The 16262-nt window shown below is 53.9% G+C and overlaps 1 protein-coding gene across 6 annotated transcripts in view; it reads left to right on the plus strand.

The window, feature by feature from the left end:
- LOC130519850 (NACHT, LRR and PYD domains-containing protein 12-like) overlaps positions 1-16262 on the plus strand; it is a 51223-nt gene that overhangs the window by 14418 nt on the left and 20543 nt on the right. The window contains exons 9-10 of one of the 6 annotated variants that reach the window (XM_057023454.1): positions 244-290; positions 401-1188. The exons of the other annotated variants lie outside the window; for them this stretch is intronic. Of the exons in view, the coding sequence (XP_056879434.1) occupies positions 244-290; positions 401-966 (613 nt within the window). The 3' untranslated portion in view covers positions 967-1188. Of the gene's footprint in view, positions 1-243; positions 291-400; positions 1189-16262 lie in introns of those variants that run through there. 6 annotated transcript variants of the gene reach the window in all.

Genomic DNA, 16262 nt, shown 5'->3' on the forward strand with positions numbered 1-16262 from the left:
CTGCAGCCACTGCCTGTGAGGGAATCCTTAGAGAGAAATAGGCAAAGTTCTCCTCCATGACGTTGGCATATGGAGAGATGTCACAAATCCAGCTCTGAGGTTCACAAACCGAATCAAGAGCAAACCGGTTCAGGCAGACCCAAAGTCAGGGACGAACAGTGTAGAGCTCAAGGTTGAGGTGGCATCTGTTGAACCTCTGTCCTGCCTTGGATTTCATTTCCTCTGTGTCTTCTCCCAATCCAGACTGGACCATTGTGGGAAAGAGAGACTTAAGAGTGGTCTGAAGAAGTGTAAGTGATCAACTTGATGCGTCAGCACGTCACGCTCTGAAAAAAGCAGCAGTTAGTGGACTCAGTTGTGTTTCATGAGCTGGTTCCTGGTTCCTCCTCTCTCCCTTTAGATCACTGTGAGCTCAGCGTGGACACCAACACCGTCCACAGGTCAATCCAAGTGTCCAACAACAGGGTGATGAGGGCAGTGGCCGAGGACCAACCATATCCAGACCATCCAGAGAGGTTTCAGGACTGTCCCCAGCTGCTGTGTAGCAACAGCCTAACTGGTCGCTGTTACTGGGAGGTGGAGTGGACAGGATGGGTTTGGATTTCTGTGGCATACAAAAAGATCCGGAGACATGGAAGCAGTCTCCAATGCCGGTTTGGAGAGAATCAGCAGTCTTGGAGCCTTCTGTGTTCTGACAGCGGTTACTTTGTCCTCCATGATAACAAAAGGGTACACCTCCCCGCCTTCTCATCCACTGATCTTCGGAGAGTCGCCGTCTATGTGAACTACCCCGCTGGCACTGTGACCTTCTACAGATTCACCACCGACACCCTGGTCCACCTCCATACCTTCAAAACCACATTCACTGAACCGCTGTTCCCCGGCTTTGGCTTTGGTTTATGGTCTGGGTTCTTGCCCGGTTCCTCGGTGCATTTGTGTTCGACCGCAGGAGAAGCTTCCGTCTGAAGAAACACGAGGGTTGAGCTCACGGCCTGAATATGAGTTCTAGACCTGCTGGATGTTCATCATGAAGGTCCCGTCTGTCCAACCAACCTCATCTTTCCTATTGCTGATTTCACAGGTTGTCAGGAGAGAGCAACGTGATCCTAGCAAACTGGCTGTTTTTCTACACCTTTGTCCTTTATTTTTAATTTTCCTGGTGAGATTAAACCTCTTTTTCCAAAGCGACTCAGCCAAGTTGGCCTCATCCTTCATGATCACCATGAGAACTCACAGATGTAAACAGTAACATAGATCCCAAGAGGAGACAGAGAGCTTAGAACGGTCAAGAGACAAAATTAACATCCAACATCAGAAAAGCAATGTCAATTCTCAATTTAAGGGTCTTGAATTGTCCAAGCGTGAACTATGGGGTGTTTAGAATGTTATTCCACAGCCAGCTAAATAATCATAGAGCTCTGGAAAGGCTGCCATCTAGTGGAGCAAATGTTGTAGGCACCATATAACACAACTGTGATCATCAGTATAAGATTAAGATTAAGATGTACTTTATTCATCCCCGTGGGGAAATTGAATTATATTATAGTAGCAACCTATACAAAGTATAGAAACAGAATAAATAAATACAGATAAGATTAGAAGGTTATAAGCATATATACAGCATATATTATAAGCATATATATATAATATATACATAATATAATATATATATTATAAGCATTATAAGTATATAGACATAAATATAGAATAAAATAGAAATAAAGAATCAATAGAAAATCAGGTCGTCAACGCTGTGCCGCTCCGCCCCCATGGTGACGGCGTCCACGGTCTGCAGCCTCCACCCGTCTCAACGCTGTGCCGCTCCGCCCCAAGGTGAGGGCGTCCACGGTCTGCAGCCTCCACCCGTCTCAACGCTGTGCCGCTCCGCCCCAAGGTGAGGGCATCAACGGTCTGCGGCCTCCACCCGTCTCAACGCTGTGCCGTTCCGCCCCATGGTGAGGGCATCAACGGTCTGCGGCCTCCACCCGTTTCAACGCTGTGCCGCTCCGCCCCATGGTGAGGGCGTCCACGGTCTGCGGCCTCCACCCGTCTCAACGCTGTGCCGCTCCGCCCCCATGGTGACGGCGTCCGCGGTCTGCGGCCTCCACCCGTCTCAACGCTGTGCCGCTCCGCCCCTATGGTGAGGGCGTCCGCGGTCTGCGGCCTCCACCCGTCTCAACGCTGTGCCGCTCCGCCCCGATGGTGAGGGCGTCCGCGGTCTGCGGCCTCCAACCGTCTCAACGCTGTGCCGCTCCGCCCCGATGGTGAGGGCGTCCGCGGTCTGCGGCCTCCACCCGTCTCAACGCTGTGCCGCTCCGCTCCGATGGTGAGGGCGTCCGCGGTCTGCGGCCTCCACCCGTCTCAACGCTGTGCCGCTCCGCCCCCATGGTGAGGGCGTCCGCGGTCTGCGGCCTCCATCCGTCTCAACGCTGTGCCGCTCCGCTCCGATGATGAGGGCGTCCACGGTCTGCGGCCTCCACCCGTCTCAACGCTGTGCCGCTCCGTCCTGATGGTGACGGCGTCCACGGTCTGCGGCCTCCACCCGTCTCAACGCTGTGCCGCTCCGCCCTGATGGTGACGGCGTCCACGGTCTGCGGCCTCCACCCGTCTCAACGCTGTGCCGCTCCGCCCTGATGGTGACGGCGTCCACGGTCTGCGGCCTCCACCCGTCTCAACGCTGTGCCGCTCCGCCCCCATGGTGAGGGCGTCCGCGGTCTGCGGCCTCCATCCGTCTCAACGCTGTGCCGCTCCGCTCCGATGATGAGGGCGTCCACGGTCTGCGGCCTCCACCCGTCTCAACGCTGTGCCGCTCCGCCCCGATGGTGACGGCGTCCACGGTCTGCGGCCTCCCCCGTCTCAACGCTGTGCTGCTCCGCCCCCATGGTGAGGGCGTCCACGGTCTGCGGCCTCCATCCGTCTCAACGCTGTGCCGCTCCGCTCCGATGGTGAGGGCGTCCACGGTCTGCGGCCTCCACCAGTCTCAACGCTGTGCCGCTCCGCCCCGATGGTGACGGCGTCCACGGTCTGCGGCCTCCACCCGTCTCAACTCTGTGCCGCTCCGCCCCCTAGGTGAGGGCGTCCACGGTCGGCGGCCTCCACCAGTCTCAACGCTGTGCCGCTCCGCCCCATGGTGAAGGCGTCCACGGTCTGCGGCCTCCACCCGTCTCAACGCTGTGCCGCTCCGCCCCCATGGTGAAGGCGTCCGCGGTCTGCGGCCTCCACCCGTCTCAACGCTGTGCCGCTCCGCCCCGATGGTGAGGGCGTCCGCGGTCGGCGGCCTCCACCAGTCTCAACGCTGTGCCGCTCCGCCCCCATGGTGACGGCGTCCACGGTCTGCGGCCTCCACCCGTCTCAACGCTGTGCCGCTCCACTCCGATGGTGAGGGCGTCCGCGGTCTGCGGCCTCACCCGTCTCAACGCTGTGCCGCTCCGCCCCCATGGTGAGGGCGTCCGCGGTCTGCGGCCTCCACCCGTCTTAACGCTGTGCCGTTCCGCTCCGATGGTGAGGGCGTCCACGGTCGGCGGCCTCCACCCGTCTCAACGCTGTGCTGCTCCGCCCCCACGATGAGGGCGTCCACGGTCGGCGGCCTCCACCCGTCTCAACGCTGTGCCGCTCCGCCCCCATGGTGAGGGCACGCCGTCCCATGTAGAGCGGAGCGTGAACATCTGTGATGGCTTTGAAGAGTTCCTGTGTGAGACACCTGGTGATGTGACCAGTGTCACCACTGTGTCCTCCACAGCCTTGATGGGGCTGAAGAACAGGTGACCCGACAGCATGGACCCGCTACACCTGCCTCAGGTAACCGTCTTGGTGTCGTCGCTCTAGAACGGAACCGTTTCATTCAGGGTGGCGCCGACGGCGATATGAAGCTGTTCAAACTGTCGACGGCAGAGCGGAGTGTGTTTGGGTCATGGTGGTGGAATTTTACTGCTGCTGGACCCTCGAGTGATCGATATCCTAGTGGTGTGTGTGGGTGGGTGTGTGAGTGTGTGTGTGTGTGTGTGTGTGTATGTGTGTGTGTGTGAGTGGTGTGTGTGTGTGTTGTGTGTGTGTGTGTATGAGTGGTGTGTGTGTGTGTGTGTAGTGAGTGTGTGAGTGTATGGTGTGTGGTGTGAGTGATGTATGAGTGGTGTGGTGTTGTGTGTGAGTGTATGAGTGTGTGTGTGTGTGTGTGAGTGTATGAGTGAGTGTAGAGTGGGTGTGTGTGTGTGTGAGTTTGTGTGTGTGTGTGTGTGTGAGTGGTGTGTTTGTGTGTGTGTTTGTGTGTGTGTGTGTGTGTGAGTGTGTGAGTGAGTGTGTGGTGGTGTGTGTGTGTATGAGTGTGTGTGTGAGTGAGTGTATGAGTGGTGTGTATGTGTGTGGGTGTGTATGTGAGAAGTGTATGAGTGGTGTGTGTGTGTGAGAGTGAGTGTGTGGTGTGTGTGAGTGTATGAGTGGTGTGTGTGTGTGAGAGTGAGTGTGTGTGTGTGTGAGTGTATGAGTGGTGTGTGTGAGTGTGTGAGTGAGTGTATGAGTGGTGTGTGTGTGGTGTGTGTGTGTGTGAGTGAGTGTATGAGTGGTGTGTGTGGTGTGTGTGTGTGAGTGAGTGTATGAGATGAGTGGTGAGTGTGTGTGTGTGTGTGTGTGTGTGTGTGTGCTGTACATTCTAATATCAATATCAGATTGATGTTTTTGTTTGTTCCTGTGTGTCATCAACAATGCCGCCTTGTCTCCAGATCCCTCAGAACTACTTGAGTCGCCCTGATCACAACTGTTTCATGCAGCTTTGTTCTTTTCTTTGATTCTAGACAACGTGCTCGTGTTCTTTGATGATCTGTGCTACTGTATCAGAACCTGCTACTAATCACGACCCTGGAAAGATGCAGCTCGATGGCACATGCGCTGCCTTTGTTCCTAAAGTCTTTGATGTCTTCTGTCATATGTTTCTTTAGGCTGATTCTGAAACTTTGGCTTTTGTCCCCTTTCGTTGGTCCACGTTACTAATATGGGTATTATGGGCTGTCCCAGTCCCGGTCGTTGGCCTGTCAAATGTCACTTTGGAGCAGTTCCATCAGCCAACTAAACCAATTCAAGTTAGTTGCCATTTCAAAATAAAGAGTTCAGAGTTAAGGGGTCTCACATTTGGGAGGTGCGTTTGGGCCCCATGTGACTAAAGCAGCTTTGAGAGAGAAGGTTGATGTAGGTTCATCCAGAAAATGATCAAAACAGCTTTCTGTGATCTGCTCCCCCACAACTATCGTTGCTCCTCTCTCTGTCTGATTTCCTGTCCCGTTACTGACAACCAACTTTGGACCATCGTTAATGACTCATTCAACCTTTAAACCATCTCCTGAACGATGGTGTTTGGGGACGGAGGCTCTAAATCAGGGTGCTCACACTTTTTCAGCATGCGAGCTACAAAATGACCAAGTCAAAGTGATCTACCCACCACAAAAATGCAAAACATTAATTATTTTCAAATGTATTGAGGATTATTTGTATGTACAGTTGATGTACTTTGCTTAACTGAATGAGCCAATATGGCAAAACACACATAATAATTAACTATTAACCTTTTTTTGTAATTACCTAAGTTTACTTTGCTGACGTGCACTGAACTGAACCAGCCAGGGAGGCACAGGGACCGTAGCTGCTGACAGCCTCACCCACACCTCCAGATGTTCATCAGTCACGGTGCAACGCTTTTTGGACTTCATCATCTTCATGTAGAAAGTAGATGTTTGCACTGGCCGATATGAAAGTGATCTGTTTTTGTCTTCTTACTTGGTCCCGCTCCCTCAGTCATTTTGATGACCATCAGCTTTAGCGGTGGCTTAAAATCAGAGGTAATTGGCTGAATAGTTTAGCGCTTCTGATTGGCTGCCCTGTATGTCAATCAAGTCACGGGACTGCTGATAGGCTGATTGTTACGACTTGGCTCAAAGTTGTAACAAAAGGAGGGAATCAGCACACAGAAATATCAAATTATCTGGATATGTTTATTAAGAAACCCAAAGAGTGCTGAAAATAAAGATTCAAACCCAAACTAAAATGATGAGACGGCCATGACGTATGGTGGCAGCAGCCCAGCCCAGAGAGAGAGAGACTAAGGAGAACCGCCCCTTTTATGCCCTCTGGCTCCTCCCAGCTCGCAGGTGAAACCAGTCTCACTGACTCACTGACTAAGCAGTCTCACTGACGTCAGTGAGACTGCTTAGTCAGTGAGTCAGTGAGACTGGTTTCACACTGATATTTTTAAATGTCACGCCGCGATCGACCGACCGACCGACCGGTAGATCCGATCGACCGGTAGATCGGGATCGACGTAATGGGCACTCCTGCTCTATAGAGAAGGTGTGTAGTTCACTCCTGAAATGTTCCTTCACTCACTTGATTGCAGGTCTACTGCCAGCAGGACGCTACAATGGCCCAAGAGATCCTGCTGAATGTTCTGGAGGATTTAACTGAGGAAGAATTCGCTAAATTCAAATTTTACCTGAAAGATCCTGGAGTCATGGGAGGCTTCAACCCGATTAAAAGCTACCAACTAGAGACCAGAGAGAGGACGGCGTGTTGTGGATTTGATGGTGAACGCTAACAAAGATCAAGGAGCCGTGGAAGTCACCAAGAAGATTTTAGAGAAGATACCTCGGAACGACATTCTGCAAAATCTTTTCGCTGAAAGTTCAGATCCAACAGGTCAGTTTCTGTTCTAAAGCCTTTAATACAGGAGAGGTTAAAGGTTAAACTGTTTCTCTAGTTCGTTATCAGTGTTGCTGAGAATAAAGTGCTGAACGGAGAACAGAAAGAACAGAAAGCTCAAAACACGTCGGGTAAAACATCTTTACACTAAAATGTTTCAGAGAATTCCAGAGTTGTTTCATGATGATATTCATAAAGCACTTTAAAACAATCATTACAATTATAAAGCAGCTCAGATAAAATAAGTATAAAAGAACACGGAAGAAAAAAACGGCAAAAACGAAAGCAGGGTGTTGGAGAGGAAGTGATGAGTTTCCATCCTGTGCTGTTGCCATCAGAGGAAGCTGCGGTTTACTTGCTGCTAGGGCCACTGCACGTGCAGTGTAGCTACCAGTGTGGGCCCTGGGGAGGTTCATTTTTATACTAGCACACGAACATGTAAGATTACAATACGCGTAAGGGTAAGCATCATATGATAAAGCATAAGCGTCACAAGATAAAACAAAGCATGATATAGAGAAAGGAACATATAAGAAAATGGGGGATGGATGGTCAGGTTGTCTCCTGCTATCCTGAGGTGATAGAACATCAGCTAAAGCAGGTCAGGGTTCTGGTCAGGAGTGACAATAAGTAGTTACAACAGCATTTTTCAATGAACATTTTGAACCTGACACAGGATCAAGGTGCATTTTGAGATGGCTTTTAAAGATGTGGAGTAAAGGGGCTGTCTAACGTCCGATGGCAGATGGCTTCATGATTTAGGAGCAGCACTCCAGGTGGTTCTGCTGAATTCTGGTGCCTCGGGAAGCCGATCAGCCGCCCTGAGCCCCAAAATCACAAGATTGCTGCATCAGAGGACTTTACAGGCAGCACAGGTGTGACCTCCTCCGTCCTTAGGCCCTCAAACCAGGTCAGGAAAAACCTGGAGAAACCTGGAGGAGATCCACAGCTGAGGGATCCGTCTCCCTGGGACGGGCAGACGTGCAGCAGAGGCCACGTGCACAGAGCACATCAGCATTAACAGTAATATACCAGGTCCAGGTGCATCTTCAGACGTCCTCATCAGAGATGTGGCCCACCTTCATCCTCCGGGTCCTGATGGAGCGAATCCAGGATCAGCAAGACCAGAGAAAACCAAGACCGGCAATATGTGCATTTATGTAGGAGAATATGGGAACGGCAAGAGAGGACAGACGGCCATGCTGTAATAAAGGCATGGATAGAGGTGTAATAAAGGCATGGATAGAGGTGTAATAAAGGCATGGACGGAGGTGTAATAAGGCATGGACAGAGGTGTAATAAAGGCATGGACAGAGGTGTAATAAAGGCATGGACAGAGGTGTAATAAAGGCATGGACAGAGGTGTAATAAAGGCATGGACAGAGGTGTAAAAAGGCATGGACAGAGGTGTAATAAAGGCAGGGACAGAGGTGTAATAAAGGCAGGGACAGAGGTGTAATAAAGGCACGGACGGAGGTGTAATAAAGGCAGGGATAGAGTGTAATAAAGGCATGGATAGAGGTGTAATAAAGGCATGGATGAGAGCTTCAAAGTGCTGCCGTGAGATGTTTCCACCGCCTGCAGCCAAGCACCATCATAACCACTAACGTCATTAAAATGTCATAAATTTAGAGTTAACTGTTACCAAGACACACAGGAAGTGGTCTGACTGAGGAGGCATGCTTAGGGTTAGGGTTAACCCTGTTACGCTCGAGATGACTGGCGGTCAAGTGTGGCGGAACCCCAAAGAAGGCAGACAGACACGGGAATTAAAAAGTAAACTCTGAAGGTTTAATGAAGCAAAAAAAACCCAGGAGGGAAGAAACAAAATGAGAGGCCGAGACAAACTATAGGTGCGCGATGCGGCAGACGAACCAAGTTCGAGATCCAGGGGCGAGAGTCTGTGGGGGAGTCCAAGTGTCCAGAGGATAGGAGAAATCCGTCCGAGGAAGGGGAAGAGGAAGAGGTCAGAGGAAGAGGGGCTAGGAAGGTTGCAGAGGAGTCTCTGGAAGACGCTGGAAGACGCAGGGAGTCGCTGGGGAGCCTGGAGAGATGCTGGGTCCACGGGACGTGTTGCCAAAAACATCAGTAAGATCAAGCACTGGCCTGAGTGCATAGGGGCCTTTTATGGGTGCAGAGTCGTTTGGGCGGATTGGGTGCAGCTGCAGGAGAGGGCCCAGGTGGTGGTGGTTGAGCTGATTCCCAGGAGGAGGTGGGGCCAGAGTAGGAGTCACAACAGTACCCCCCCCCTTACGGGAGGCACCGGACGACCGCCCAGGAGCATCCGGGTGCTCCCGGTAGAAGTCTTCCGAGAGGAGGGGTCAGCGAGATAGGATGGGGCACCCAGCTCCAGTACCCAGGTACTGGAAGCCCCTTCCCCGTCGGCGGACCGCCAGCAGCTTGTTAACGCTCCACACCGGCTCTCCGTCCGACAGGACCTGTGGGGGAGGTGGAGTCGGAGCAGGAGGGACAGGGGGCTGGTGGAGAAGGGTTTAATGAGCGAGACGTGGAAGACCGGGTGGACCTTGAGGGCGCAGGGGATCCAAACGGACTGCAGAGGGGTTGACGATGCTGCAGATGGTGTATGGACCAATGTAGCGGGGGTTCAGCTTTCTGGAGGAAGTCTGCGAGGTCTGGAGTGGCAGGTCCCGGGCCAACAGCCAGACCTTCTGGCCAGGCCGGTAAGCAGGGGCCGGCCTCCTTCGCCGGTTGGCCGAACGCCGGGACTGCTCAGTGGCCCGCAAGATGGCTTTGCGGGCAGTCTTCCAGATGCGCCTACATCGGCGGAGATGGGCCCTGGTAGACGGCACTGCGATCTCCAGCTCCTGCTGGGGGAACAGAGGGGGTTGGTAGCCCAGGAAACATTGAAAGGGGGACATACCAGTAGCAGAGCTCTCCATGGCGTTGAGGGAGTATTCCACCCACGGCAGGAACTTGGACCAGGAGGCAGGATTGCTGGTGGGCACGCAGCGCAGGGCCGCCTCCAAAGCCTGGTTGGCCCGTTCGGCTTGTCCGTTGGACTGGGGGTGGTACCCAGAGGACAGGCTGACCGTGGCCCCAATCCCCTTGCAGAAGGCCTGCCACACCCTAGAAGTGAATTGGGGGCCACGGTCAGAGACCACGTCAAGGGGGATCCCATGGAGACGTACCACGTGGGAGACCAGGAGTTCAGCTGTTTCTGCAGCAGAAGGGAGTTTGGGAGGGCGACAAAGTGGACCCCCTTGGAGAAGCGGTCCACAATGGTCAGGATGGTGTCGTTCCCCTGCGAGACGGGGAGGCCCGTCACAAAATCCAGGGCTACGTGAGACCAGGGTTGACTGGGGACGGGAAGGGGGTGCAGAAGGCCTGCTGGCGAGCGATGGGAGGCCTTGCTGCGGGCACAGACCGTGCAGGCGCCCACAAACTCCCGAACATCCTCTTGGAGGTTGGGCCACCAGAAGCGCCGCTGCACAAACTCCGCCGTCCGACGCACGCCCGGATGGCAGGCGAAACAACTGGAGTGGCCCCACTCTAGCACCTGCGGCCGGACGGAGGAAGGCACGAACATTCGGCCCTGAGGCCCGTTCCCAGGATCTGGCTCGTCTCTCTGGGCTTGCTCGACGGCTGTCTCGATCGGCCAGGAGATGACCCCTATGACCCGGGCCGGGGGAACGATGGTGTCAGGGTCCCTGGGGGCGCCGGGGAATTCCTCCGGAAACTGGCGGGAGAGGGCATCAGCCCGGATATTCTTGGAACCAGGACGGAAAGTGAGGGTGAAATCAAACCGACTGAAGAAGAGAGCCCAGCGGCCCTGTCTGGGATTGAGTCTCTTGGCCGTCCTCACATAGGTCAAGTTCTTATGGTCCGACCACACAAGGAACGGGTGCTTTGCTCCCTCCAGCCAGTGTCCCCACTCCACCAAGGCTCCATAGACCGCCAGAATTCCCTGTTGCCCACATCGTAATTTCGTTCAGCCGGATCAAAACGGCGGGAAAAGTAGGCACATGGGTGAATCTTCTGGTCTGCCTCGGACCGCTGGGAGAGGACTGCCCCGATGCCCGCGTCCGAAGCATCGACCTCGACGATGAACTGCCGAGCGGGGTCTGGATGGGCGAGCACCGGAGCCGTCGTGAACCTGTCCTTGAGGGCCGAGAAGGCGGTCTCAGCCTCCGGTGTCCAGGCGAAAGGGCGCGAGGTGGAGGTGAGAGCGGAGAGAGGGGCAGCCACTTGACTGAACCCTTTGATGAACCGCCGATGAACCCGGCAAACCCAAGGAACCGGCGAAGCTGAGTGCGGTCGGTGGGGCGTGGCCACTCCACCACAGCCTGGATCTTGGCCGGATCTGCGCGCACCCGCCCCTCCTCCACGATTAGCCGAGGTACCCCACTGAGGCGGAGTGGAAGACGCACTTCTCGGCTTTGATGAATAGTCGGTTCTCCAAAAGCCGTTGTAGGACCAGACGAACATGCTGGTGGTGCTCCTCCATGGTGCGGGAGAAGATCAAGATGTCGTCCAAGTAGACCACCACAAAGACGTTGATCATGTCCCGGAGCACATCGTTGACCAACTCCTGGAAGACGGCGGGGGCGTTGGAGAGGCCGAAGGGCATGACCAGGTATTCGAAGTGCCCGAGGTGGTGTGTTGAAGGCGGTCTTCCATTCGTCCCCTTTCCTGATCCGCACCAAGTGGTAAGCGTTGCGGAGGTCTAACTTAGTGAACACCCGGGCATGAGTGAGAGGCTCGAACGTGGAACTCATAAGGGGAAGAGGGTACTTGTTCTTAACGGTGATGTTGTTAAGTTTGCGGAAGTCGATGCAGGGCCTCAGGCCGCCATCCTTCTTGGCTACAAAGAAGAAACCTGCAGCTAAGGGGTGACGATGGTCTTATGATCCCAGAGGCAAGGGATTCAGTGATGTAGTTGCGCATCACACCTCCTTCTCTGGGATGGAGAGATTGTAAAGTCGACCCGTGGGGTAGGGAGCCCCGGGGAGGAGGTCGATGGGGCAATCATAGGGCCGTGAGGGGGAAGGGACAGAGCATTGTCCTTACTGAACACTGGGGCTAATCATTGTAGATAGGGGGAACACCAGTGAGATCCGGGGGAGTGAGCGCGGGCCTGGGATTACTGGATGGAGAGGGGGCGGAGCGAAGGCAGTTGGCGTGACAGGCCACGCTCCACCCCAGGATCCGACCCGAAGTCCATGAGATGTGGGGGTTGTGCCTTTCCAACCACGGTCTTCCTAACACGAGTGGAGCAGTGGGGGCGTGCAAAACCAGGAAAGGTGTACTCTCTATGTGATTACCCGAGAGTGTTAGGGTGAGTGGGATGGTGCGATGCGTGATGTTACCCAGAGAGCGGCCATCGATCGCCTGGGGAACAGGGAGCGATCGAGAGGAACCAGGGGAATGCCAGCTTGACGCGCGAGAGAAAAGTCCATCAGGGACTCATCAGCCCCAGTCTATGAGAACACTCACCGGAATAGACTCCTTATCCCAGGAGAGGGTTGCGGGGAAGAGGCGGTTGTGTTGCTCGGTGGGTTGGGGAATCACAGCTCGGCTCACCAGTACTCCCCCTACTGGTGAGCAGGCCCTTTTGGTCGGACGGGGCAGGCTTGGATGAAGTGGCCGTTGTTTCCGCAGTACAGGCACAACTGGTCTCGGAGTCTTTGCTCCCACTCCTGCCGTGAGAGACGGGACCGGCCGATCTGCATGGGTTCCTCTCCGACTCTGGGGGAGGAGTGAGCTGGGGATTGCAAGAGGATGTGAGGAGGCGGGGCGGCAGTGCTGGTAAGGGAGAAGTCAGGGACAGAGGAAGTGCGGTGGGAGAGTTGGCGGGTAGAACCGGCCGCACGTTGGGCGCGCTCCTGGCGGCGCTCCCGTAGTCGTTCATCCATCTGGAGCGAGAGGGTGATCAGCTCGTTGAGTGACGAGGGGCGGTCTCTCACAATCAGGTCCTTGATTGCCTCACTCAGCCCCGTCGATAGACGCTACGGAGCGCGGTCTCGCCCCAGCGGCTCTCTGCAGCCAGGATGCGGAACTCAAGGGTGTACTCCGCAACTGACCGTGACCCCTGCTGGAGAGCGAGCAGACGACTCGCGGCGTCTTCACCGTAGGTGGGGTGCTCGAACACAGCCTTGAACTCCCGTCGAAAGGCGCTGTAGTCTGAGGAGAGGCGGGGGTCCAGGTCGACGGCAGCTATGGCCCAGCTCAATGCCTTGTCGGCCAGGAGGGAGGTTATAAATCCAACCTTGGCCTCGTCGGAAACAAATCTGGAGGGCTGATGGCGGAAGAGCAGCTCACATTGGTGGAGGAACCCCTTGCCCAGGTCGAAATCCCCGCCGAACACACGGGGGCTGGCAAGGTTGGGCTCGGCTCGGGGAGAAAGCGGGAGAGATGGTTCTGATGGAGCAGCCCCACCGGGGTCGCTGCCTAGCTTCTGAATAATGGAAGCCAAAATGGTTGCCATGGCGGACATCTGGTTGGAGAGGGCGGACAGGGTACTGGAGGTGGTCTGGGAGGAGCTCTGGAGCTCGGAAATCTCCCCCTGGATTGTGGGGAAGGCCTTGGTTAGCTCCGACTGAAGGAGGAGAGCTGGGCAGAGTGGGCCTCCACTCTTCTTTCGAGGGGGGGAGGGTAACGTGGGGGTCCTAGGGTCGCCCGGCTGCCCCGGGGTTCCACCTTGACTCATCTTGGCTTGATCTTTCTGTTACGCTCGAGAGGACTGGCGGTCAAGTGTGGCGGAACCCCAAAGAAGGCAGACAGACACGGGAATTAAAAAAGTAAACTCTGAAGGTTTAATGAAGCAAAAAAAACCCAGGAGGGAAGAAACAAAATGAGAAGCCGAGACAAACTATAGGTGCGTGATGCGGCAGACGAACCAAGTTCGAGATCCAGGGGCGAGAGTCTGTGGGGGAGTCCAAGTGTCCAGAGGATAGGAGAAATCCGTCCGAGGAAGGGGAAGAGGAAGAGGTCAGAGGAAGAGGGGCTAGGAAGGTTGCAGAGGAGTCTCTGGAAGACGCTGGAAGACGCAGGGAGTCGCTGGGGAGCCTGGAGAGATGCTGGGTCCACGGGACGTGTTGCCAAAAACCTCAGTAAGATCAAGCACTGGCCTGAGTGCATAGGGGCCTTTTATGGGTGCAGAGTCGTTTGGGCGGATTGGGTGCAGCTGCAGGAGAGGGCCCAGGTGGTGGTGGTTGAGCTGATTGCCCAGGAGGAGGTGGGGCCAGAGTAGGAGTCACAACAAACCCATCCTTCCAGATGAAGCTGCACCGCCTTTTCTTGGAATGGAGGTTGTCTCCTATGAGTTCTTTACTTAAGTTTTTGGGATTGTTTTTCTCCAGTTTTACGCTGTTCTTGTCTTTTTGAAATGTGAGGCCCAGCTGGACCTGAGAAGAAGATAAACATCAGCTCAAAGCACTCTGGAATAAATATATAATATATTCATATCTGCTGAATATATCGACTAACACATGTGCATGTATATTTTGCTTTAAGGTCCCACATGTGAAGACGTCCCCATCGGCTCTTATCAATCAAACCTTCAGTCAACCTGAGGAGCAAGTTTATGTGTGTGCAGGAAGGCTGCGATGAGAAGGTAGACGAGCAACGGCTGGACGACGTCTACACACAGCTGTACGTCACCACCGGTGGCGACATACACATCAATGCTCAGCACGAGGTCACTCAGATTGACATGGTTGGAACCCTTCAGACACAGAACAACCCATTAGTCCCAGTGACCTGTTTACACCTCCAGCTGGGAAAGATAAACCCATAAGAACTGTTCTGACCAACGGAAATGCAGGAATTGGCAAAACCTTTCTAATCCGCAAGTTTGTGTTGGACTGGGCAGAACAACGAGCCAATCAGACGTGCATCTCATATTGCCGTTCACCTTTCGCCAGCTGAACCTGTTGAGGGGGAGACGCCTATCCTTGGCTGAACTCACTCATAAGTGCATCCAAGAGTCCAGGGACATTCAAATAGAGGCTCTTAACAGCATTCTTTACAGCTCTGCAATCATCAGGAGACGCCAATTTTGACAATTGTAAATTCAAGCTTCTGTTTATCTTGGATGGGCTGGATGAGAGCCGACTAAAAATGGGCACCAGAACCACTGAATTCCAGGAGGCGGATATAGATGTGAAGGCACCGTGCTCGGTGGAGGTCCTGCTCACAAACCTCATTAACAGAAGTCTTCTCCCCTCCGCTCGACTCTGGATAACCACGAGGCCCGCGGCAGCCAATCAGATCCATCCGGATTTTGTGGACAGGAGGACAGAGGTGCGAGGGTTTACTGACGTGCAGAAGGAAGAGTACTTTAGGAGGAAGTTCAAGGACGAGGAGCAGGCGTGCAGGATCATCTCTCACATCAAGGCATCTCGAAGCCTCCATATCATGTGTCACATCCCAATCTTCTGCTGGGTCACTGCAAAGGTTTTTGAGGATGTGTTGAAGATGCGAGAACAGCTGCCCAAGACTCTCACAGCGATGTACATCTACTTCCTGGTTGTTCAGTCCACAGCGAAAAACAAGAGAGGAGACAGGAAAGGTCCACAATGGAGTCCAGAGAGCTGTGAGATGATTCCAATTCTGGCAAAGCTGGCATTTGAACAACTGCAGAAAGGCAATGTGATCTTCTACGAGTCCGATCTAAGAGACTGTGGCATCACCGTCAGGTCGGCTGATGCATACTCAGGAGTGTTCACGCAGATGTTCAGAAGGGAGCGAGGACTGTTCAAGGAGGAGGTGTTCTGCTTTGTCCATCTGAGTGTTCAGGAGTTTCTCGCTGCTCTTCATGCACATTTGACATTCACCAATTTTGGCACCAACATACTGTCAGAAAACATAACCTTATTACGTTATTTACGCTCTAAACTGTCCAACACCAAAATCAAACAGGCTGTTTTTTACCAGTGTGCGGTGGACGAGGCCTTGCAAAATGAAAACGGACACCTGGACCTGTTCCTGCGGTTCCTTTTGGGTCTTTCTCTGCCGACCAATCAGGCTCTTCTACGAGGTCTAATTTACGGTGAAGGCAGCTCAGAGCCCAATCAGGAAATCATTGGCTACATCAACAGGAAGATTGGAGAGAATCTGTCCTCAGAGAGAATCATCAACCTGTTCCACTGTCTGAACGAGCTGAACGATAGTTCACTGGTCCAGGAGGTTCAACAGACCCTCAGATCCAGAAGATTGACAAGAGAAAGGCTCTCCTCTGCTCAGTGGTCAGCTCTTGGCTTCATATTACTGTCCTCAGGACAAGACCTGGAGATGTTTGACCTGAAGAAATACTCTGCTTCAGAGTGGGTTCTTCTGAGGCTGCTGCCAGTGGTCAGAGCCTGCAGAAAAGCCATGTAAGTGTTCTGAAGGTGTTCTGCAGGTGTCTGCAGGTGTCTGCAGGTGTTCTGCAGGTGTCTGCAGGTGTTCTGCAGGTGGTCTGCAGGTGTTCTGCAGGTGTTCTGCAGGTGTCTGCAGGTGTCTGCAGGTGTTCTGCAGGTGTTCAGCAGGTGTTCTGCAGGTGTTCTGCAGGTGTCTTGCAGGTGTCTGCAGGTGTTCTGCAGGTGTCTGCAGGTGTTCAGCAACACGCATCACATCTGGCA

The sequence above is a fragment of the Takifugu flavidus genome, unplaced genomic scaffold (assembly GCF_003711565.1).
Source record: "Takifugu flavidus isolate HTHZ2018 unplaced genomic scaffold, ASM371156v2 ctg229, whole genome shotgun sequence".
In the NCBI taxonomy this organism is placed as follows: domain Eukaryota; kingdom Metazoa; phylum Chordata; class Actinopteri; order Tetraodontiformes; family Tetraodontidae; genus Takifugu; species Takifugu flavidus.